At 37.4% G+C, this 9101-nt stretch overlaps 1 protein-coding gene and 1 pseudogene across 1 annotated transcript; both read left to right on the top strand.

The window, feature by feature from the left end:
• Positions 1 to 3141: 3141 nt before the first annotated feature.
• LOC111636860 lies at positions 3142 to 4397 on the top strand (annotated as a pseudogene).
• Positions 4398 to 4427: 30 nt separating this feature from the next.
• LOC111636857 lies at positions 4428 to 8853 on the top strand. Its single transcript, XM_023382247.1, is given in 3 exon segments — positions 4428 to 5295; positions 5298 to 7055; positions 7120 to 8853. Coding segments are annotated over 3 exon segments (4071 nt in total). The 5' UTR covers positions 4428 to 4716.
• The last annotated feature ends 248 nt before the right edge of the window (positions 8854 to 9101 follow it).

The following is a 9101-nucleotide window of genomic DNA, read 5'->3' as shown; positions in this document are numbered from 1 at the left end:
TAAATAAACGTAGTAAGAAAGTATATATTTTTTATTTTTTTGGGGTCTCCAGAATGAATGAATCAAATTCCCATACAAACCTCTGGTAAATTGATAATCGGTTAATGTACAATTTGGATAGCGAACAAAGTCTTGGAACAGATTATGTTCATTAACCGTTCACCGTTTGTGCATTGAAGGATCAAGCATTAACAATATGTGATTATTCTGTATAAATATTAGTGATGTAACAAATATTCGGTTACTATTCGGTATTCGGCCTATTTTTCACTATTCGGCCGAATACCGAATATTTAATCACTATTCGGCCGAATACCGAATATTTAATCACTATTCGGCCGAATACCGAATACCTAAAAGCAGGAGTAATAAATAACAAAAACACAGTAAATTAATCATTTTGTTATTTAGATTTAATGTTATCGAGTTAGTGTTGTTTGTTTATATTTATTTATAACTTGTAACATGCGCAAAATAAAAATGAAAATAATATTAGTCACATGTATTCACAATTTATAATTACAAAGATCAGCACATGTACACACCTATTCTCCAACGAATAGGTGTGTACGTGTCATGTACATTGCACATCTGAGGGTCTGACCCTGCCTATCCTTCTTTTTAAGCGCTCGTCTTTGCTCTTCCCTTTCTCTTTCCTCTATTGCTCTAATCCATGTATGCCTTTGCATACATCATAATACGCGCTCACGATACTTTCGATTCGTCACTTTTCCGTTGTAGAGTTCCCATTTTACAATTACGTGACAGCCTGGTGATAACGGAGAAAAGAGACAGATAGGACGTCGATATAAGTCACATTTATGATTTCACAGATTCGAGACAGCTTGATAGCCCGAACGGCCCCAGGTTTTCGCCCATGCACGCTAAGTGACTTTTGTTACAAGTATTTAGCTTTCCGAAGTCTATGACAACAATTGTTTGGCATTGACAGCCGCGAATTTCGTGCCAATAAGCTGTTTTGACTTGTTCAATTATGTTATCGACTCAATTTCTTATTTATTTTCACAATTTCACTTCGCGGTCCTTCTCTGTTCTTTTTCCGTTATTTACACGTGTAGGTCATTTCATTGTTATACACATTTGATATCATCATTTATCACATACTTCCATGACACTCTTGTCTGTCCGCTACAACTGCCAAGAATTAACGTGATTAGCAAAGCGTAGTGACAGCTGGCCAATAGAGAGCAGGATCCTTGCCATAATGCGATTTGCGCGCCAATTTTCGTATGTGCGTTAATCAAGCCGAATAGTTTGGCCGAATATTCGGCCACGCTCCTGGCCGAATATTCGGTATTCGGCCTGAGGCCGAATATACTATTCGTTACAACACTAATAAATATAATTTCTAGATCTTTGGGAATCTAACCTGTTCATAAGTAGCAGAGCACCTGTACTTAAAGTACACTTATAAAAATTTGTTTATTGAAAAAAGTTTTAGTTACACTTATCATTATCTTCAGGTAAATAGGTAATTTTAAGCAGGTTTTTTTTAATACTAATTTTAACATATGGCTGATCATTTGCATTTTGTTTTGGTTATCGTTATCACTCTTTTTCAATGCTTTAAATGTTAAAAGTTAGTTGTTTCAATCATTATTTGTTTGCAATATGATAGTTTAAATTGCTGACATTTCTTATTTCAGTTATGTGCAAGGGCCTAACTAAGTTGTGATTTTGCAAAGTGCAAAATTTTCATTGAGGCACAAATTTTACTATTTTACACAAAATAGCTTGATTTTTAGAATTATCATGTTTTTGATTGGAGTTTTACTTACACTGAATTAAAAAGATTTAACCTACATTTTGTATGTCTGCATTTTATATGTCTGATGCAACACTACTGCACTATAATGTTTAAATGAGCTATGTTTATGAAACTATAAAAAATAGCTCATTGAAACATTTTTTTAAAAAACTATGAATGAAACTAAAGAAAATTTTTCATCACCAGGAAAGAATGAGAAATATTTTCCATTCAAAAGTTTAACTTTATTGTCACTAATAACACATACATCCAATAACCGGTGTGAAGAAAAAAACTATAAATTGAAACTCAACTCAGCTTCTTTTAAACCTTTAATAAAAACACTTAACACCTTATATGCTGAGCTATATTTATTGAAACACAAACGTTTTCAGCCTAATGGAATAGGCCATCTTCAGGTGAACTGGCATTCGAACGTATTTCAAAATTGTATTAAATGGAACGTTCGATCATTATAAATTCAAAATTAAAACGAAAAATAAATTAACCAACCAATATACAAAATAAGTATACTAAATAGATCGACGCCATATTAATATAAATAATAAATAAGGCTATATAAAATAAAAACAAAAATAAAAACAAAAACAAAATAAATAAACCTAAAGGATTAAATGCACAAAAGGACTAAATTCACACAAAAAAATATATACATAAAAAACATCATATTATAAAGGGCAGATAGGAACTAAGAATTTGTGTGTTTTAACTTTTCTTTTACAAGGAACTTCCATGCCGATGATAAACCATCAGCATCCCATGCATTGATACAGCCGTCTCTTAATTTACTCTTATAAATTTCAATTTTTTCATGTTGCAACGCCAAAGATGGGGACCTCAACGTCTTGAGAATAGATGCTTCATTCCATTTAACTACTGAAGCCTCCGCTTGTGCCATATTTGACAAAACCGTGGTATAATGTCCTTTGCTAATGTCATATCTGTGTTCTTTAAGCCTAATAGCCAAATTTCGTCTTGTAACTCCAATATAGTCCTTCCTAATTCCTAGCTGTTGGTTTTCAAAGGGAATTTTATACACGCCCGCTGTTTCTTCTTTCTTCAGCTTGTCTTTGTCGTTTCTAAGAATACTGTATAAATTAGGACCTCTTTTGTAAACAATTTTGGAGCGTTTTTTATCGGAAACTTGCTTCATGATGTCCTTGAAGTTTTTATTATACGTAAATTTTGTGATCTTAAATTGATCTGTTCCCGTTCTTAGCCTTTTGCCTCTTTCATAACTTTTTACTAGCCCTTCAATTGTACTTCTGCGGAAACCCAAATTTGTAGCTACTTCCTTAATTCTGTTAATCTCTTTACTCCTATCCAATATATTGGAGCAATANACGATCAATTCTCAAGATGTTGCCAGAAGGGGCAAGTACAACTGCCTAAGTATAAGCCTTACCCTGAAACATTTCGGTGCCTCTTGACTGGTGAAGGTCCTGAGAGCAAGCATTTTATGAAATGTATTCGATCTTACAACAGTTCATTTGCATTTGCATCTACAGGTGCCAATGTGAAGCCACCTGCTGGAAATGGACCCTACTGCTTTCGAGTGTGCGGACAGATAGTACACCGAACTGGAACACTTCACCCGAATGAGCAAGAACAGAGGAAGTTTGCCCAAATTTACATTCTTAATTCAGATGAAGCAGCACAGCATCGCATGAGTCTCCCTGAAAATAAACATTGTAATGAAAAAATCATGAGGATAATTGGAGAGGTAATGCAAAACAATTCAATAGCACAAGCCCTCAAGATGTTACATGAGGTTGAGAGAGAAGCAATTGAGAAGGCAGAGAATGAAGGAATTGAACCAACTAAATTGGCATTAGCCATTGTCCATGATAAAAAAAATGACAAGAGAAGATATAATAGTCCAACTGGAAATGAGGTGGCAATTGTCTTCTAGACAAAAGATGGAGAGCCTCCACTTCAAAGAGATATAATTATACATCTCAGACCTGATTCTCTAAACCCAAATGGAGGGATACAACGAGTAAGTATACTACACGAAAAGCTGGATGCATTGACATACCCCATACTGTTTCCTGGAGGAGACGACGGATGGACAACCACAATTGCAAGAGTAAAGAAGAATGGGGCACAGACACGAGAAAGAATAAGTATGAAGGAATATTTCTCTTACAGATTGTCTTCTCGATATGATGAATTTAATCCGATATTGAGTGCAGGAAAATTGACACAACAATACATGGTGGATGCTTATGTGAGAGCTGAGGCGAATGACTTGAACTGGGTGAAAAATAATCAGTCAACATTGAGATCAGAGAAATATAATGGTTTAATGGATGCGATAGAACGGGATGAGGAAGTTCATGGGAGTAATAACCTGATAGGAAAAGCAGTTATACTGCCTTCAAGTTTCCAGGGTGGAGTACGAAACATGCAGCAGTATTATCAAGATGCTATGGCCATTGTCACAAAGTATGGAAAGCCTGATTTATTTGTAACAATGACTTGCAACCCAAAATGGAAAGAAATAACTGAAAATCTCAAACCTTGGGAAAAATCTGAATTCAGACCTGACTTGGTCGCACGAGTATTTCACTTGAAACTTAAACAACTTCTTGATGACATTACAAATAGGCGTAAGTCATTATTTNCACAGGCAGGCAGAAGCAAAACGACACAGAAGACAAAATGAAACTGATGAGCTGAGATCTGCAAGGTTGCACAGGGAGACAGAAGCAAGACGACATAGAAGACAAAATGAATCTCATGAACAACGATCTGCTAGATTAGAGCTACGCGGACAGCAAAACGCCAATGAAACTGAACAGCAGCGATCTCATAGATGCCAGCTTCAAACAGATGCAGAGAAAAACGCACGCCTAGCATTTAAGAATGCCTCAGTGAATGCTGAAAACAACGATTTTGATTTTCCACAGAATTATCTTGGCCCAATGGACATCGTTTGTAAACATTGCCTATCACTTAACTTTGAGGGGGAGAAGACATCTAATCATCACGATCAATTCTCAAGATGTTGCCAGAAGGTTCAAGTACAACTGCCTAAATATAAGCCTTACCCTGAAACATTTCGGTGCCTCTTGACTGGTAAAGGTCCTGAGAGCAAACATTTTATGAAATGTATTCGATCTTACAACAATTCATTTGCATTTGCATCTACAGGTGCCAATGTGAAGCCACCAACTGGAAATGGACCCTACTGCTTTCGAGTGTGCAGACAGATAGTACACCGAACTGGAACACTTCACCCGAATGAGCAAGAACAGAGGAAGTTTGACCAAATTTACATTCTTGATTCAGATGAAGCAGCACAGCATCGCATGAGTCTCCCCGAAAATAAACATTGTAATGAAAATATCATGAGGATAATTGGAGAGGTAATGCAAAACAATTCAATAGCACAAGCCCTCAAGATGTTACATGAGGTTGAGAGAGAAGCAATTGAGAAGGCAGAGAATGAAGGAATTGAACCAACTAAATTGGCATTAGCCATTGTCAATGATAAAAAAAAAATGACAAGAGAAGATATAATAGTCCAACTGGAAATGAGGTGGCAATTGTCTTCCAGACAAAAGATGGAGAGCCTCCACTTCAAAGAGATATAATTATACATCTCAGACCTGATTCTCTAAACCCAAATGGAGGGATACAACGAGTAAGTATACTACACGAAAAGCTGGATGCATTGACATACCCCATACTGTTTCCTGGAGGAGACGACGGATGGACAACCACAATTGCAAGAGTAAAGAAGAATGGGGCACAGACACGAGAAAGAATAAGTATGAAGGAATATTTCTCTTACAGATTGTCTCCTCGATATGATGAATTTAATCCGATATTGAGTGCGGGAAAATTGACACAACAATACATGGTGGATGCTTATGTGAGAGCTGAGGCGAATGACTTGAACTGGGTGAAAAATAATCAGTCAACATTGAGATCAGAGAAATATAATGGTTTAATGGATGCGATAGAATGGGATGAGGAAGTTCATGGGAGTAATAACCTGATAGGAAAAGCAGTTATACTGCCTTCAAGTTTCCAGGGTGGAGTACGAAACATGCAGCAGTATTATCAAGATGCTATGGCCATTGTCACAAAGTATGGAAAGCCTGATTTATTTGTAACAATGACTTGCAACCCAAAATGGAAAGAAATAACTGAAAATCTCAAACCTTGGGAAAAATCTGAATTCAGACCTGACTTGGTCGCACGAGTATTTCACTTGAAACTTAAACAACTTCTTGATGACATTACAAATAGGCGTAAGTCATTATTTGGGAAGGTTCTTGCACATGTGCATGTTATTGAGTTTCAGAAGAGAGGTCTTCCACATGCACACATTCTGATCATCTTAGACACGGACGAAAAAATTACCACTCCTGAAGATATTGATAAAATTGTGAAAGCAGAGATTCCAGATAAAGAGACTTCGCCACGACTTTTTGAAATAGTCACGAAACATATGATCCATGGACCATGTGGGAGGAGAAACCCTTCAAGTCCCTGCATGGTTGACAGTGATTGCACGAAGAACTTCCCAAAGTCCTTCTGTGATGCTACGCTTGGAAATTTGGATGGATATCCATATTATAGACGACGGAATCAAGGATCTGTTGAGGTGAATGGGAAGTTGATAGATAATAGCTGGGTTGTTCCTTACAATCCATACTTATTACTAACATATAATTGTCATATAAATGTGGAGATCTGTTCATCAGTAAAGAGTGTGAAGTACTTATACAAGTATGTATACAAAGGTCATGATTGTGCAAACCTTTGTATTACTGAGAGGAACGAAAGAGATGAGACGAAGGAGTATGTGGACTCACGATATGTGAGTGCACCTGAAGCGATTCATCGAATTTTTAGATTCAAGATGCATGATCAGTCGCACACTATCTATAGACTACCAGTACATCTGCAAAATGAACACATTGTGTACTTTCAACAGGGAAATGAACAGCTGGCTGCACATCGAGCTCAGAGGAAAGATACGAAATTGACAGGATGGTTTAAGTTGAATGTAGTAGATGAAACTGCGCATGACTTTACTTATTCCGAAATATCCAAACACTTCGTTTGGAAGGATACGACTGCAATGTGGGAAAGGAAACAAATGGGAGGAGAGAAAGTGATTGGGAGAATGGTAAATGTAAGTATTAAAGACCCAGAAAGATACTATCTTCGATTACTTTTATGCCACGAAAAGGCAGTGACATCTTTTCAACACTTACGAACAATTGTGGTGAACAACGAGTCCGTTCAGGTAGGTACCTTTTGAGAGGCTGCGAAGTGCAAGGGATATCTTTTGGATGACACAATTTTGCAAGACACAATTCATGATGCCATTGTTTATGCAATGCCATTCCAGCTTAGGCAAATGTTTGCTTATATTCTGTGCTTATGGTCTTCCCTCTGATGCTCTTAAGTTATGGAATGATAATTTACAGTATTTGACAGAGGACGTTTGCTCTGAGCGACATCTCAAACAGGGTGAATGTCAAAGATGTGCCGAGTATGCACTTAAGGATGTAAAAGATACCCTGACTCTTCTTGGTCATTCACTCTGCAATTTCAATTTACCTGATGTGGGCTATGATTTGCCAAGTATGAATCAGATTATCCATGATTCAGATGTTGAGCAGGAGGCCGCTGATGAGATGATTAGATCTTTGAATGATGACCAACGACAAGCATTTACAACAATAATCAATGCTGTGAATGATGAAGAGATCTACCCTAAATGTTTTTTCCTGGACGGTCCCGGAGGAAGTGGGAAGACATATTTGTATCGAACTCTTCTTCATTACTTTCGAGCAAGGAATGAAATTGTCATTCCCATAGCATCAACCGGAATTGCGGCAAACTTGCTCAGTGGAGGTAGAACCTACCATTCTCTGTTTAAGTTACCTTTAGAAGTCAATGAGACATCCATTTCAAACCTGAGTTTGGAGTCGAAAGATGGAAGAGATGTTAGATTAGCAAAGTTGCTTATCTTGGATGAATGCACCATGGCATCGAGCCATGTTATGAATGCCATTGACAAAATTCTAAGAGAGGTAACTGGACATCAAATTTCATTTGGTGGGAAGGTAAAATTACTTGGAGGTGACTTTCGGCAATGCTTAAACATTCTCCCGCACGCAATGCGACCAGCGATTGTCCAGTCTGGACTTAAGTATTGTGATTCTTGGAGCTTCTTTAAGAAACTCACATTGAGTACCAATATGAGATCACAGGACCCTAAATATAGTGAATGGCTGTTGAAATTGGGAAACGGCACATTGGGAAATTCTCTTGAACTTGAACACACTATCGAGGTTCCCCCTGAATTTCTTTGTGAAGGTGATTTGGTGAAGAAGGTATTTGGTGAGCAAATAACTCCTAATATGATACCAACCATTAAAAATAGGGCTATACTTTGCCCTAAAAATGCTGACGTCGGCAGAATCAATGACGAAGTTTTGAAACTTTTACATGAGCAAGAGGAAAAAACTTATTACAGCTACGATGAGATACAAACTGATGATCACCAGGAAAGATTAAATTACCCTATAGAGTACCTGAACAGTGTACGTGCATCGGGATTACCCCCTCATGAACTCCACTTGAAGGTTGGCACCATCATAATGCTGCTGAGGAACCTCAACACAAAAAGAGGATTATGTAATGGAACCCGATTAGTTGTGATGAGTTTAAGAGATCATGTCATCGAAGCAGAAGTGCTTACTGGGTCCGGATCGGGACAGATAATCCTGATACCACGAACTGATTTAACAAATAATGGTTCTGATTACCCATTTACCCTGAAACGACGACAGTTTCCTGTCAAGGCTTCGTTTGCAATGACCATCAATAAGTCACAAGGACAGACTCTTGACAGGGTTGGAATTTTTTTGTCTGAACCTGTTTTTGGACATGGACAACTTTACGTTGCTTTTTCCAGAGTAAGGAGAGCAACTGATGTCAAAATCAAGATTCTGAAAACATCAGAACAAGGCAAATTGATTCCAAATAATAGTAATTTTTTTACCAAAAATGTTGTATATAGAGAAGTTTTATGATGGGATAAATGATGAAATACAGAATACAGCTACCGTGTTTCCCCGAAAATAAGGCATCCGCAGAAAATAAGACCTAGCACAGATTTTGCTGAATTGCGAAATATAAGACCTCCGCTGAAAGTAAGGCCTAGCGAAGATTTTTTTAATCGACAGATGGTTGAAAGTGACCGTTCGCTTTTTGAAAGTACATCCACTGATTGGTCAGCAGACAATTACGCCACACGGCATGATTTGCATAAGACTATGGC

Source organism: Centruroides sculpturatus, unplaced genomic scaffold, assembly GCF_000671375.1.
Source record: "Centruroides sculpturatus isolate CEXI.00-Female unplaced genomic scaffold, Cexi_2.0 scaffold1043, whole genome shotgun sequence".
In the NCBI taxonomy this organism is placed as follows: domain Eukaryota; kingdom Metazoa; phylum Arthropoda; class Arachnida; order Scorpiones; family Buthidae; genus Centruroides; species Centruroides sculpturatus.
The sequence above is the reverse complement of the archived record's forward strand: the minus strand, read 5'-3'. Positions and strand labels throughout refer to the sequence as shown.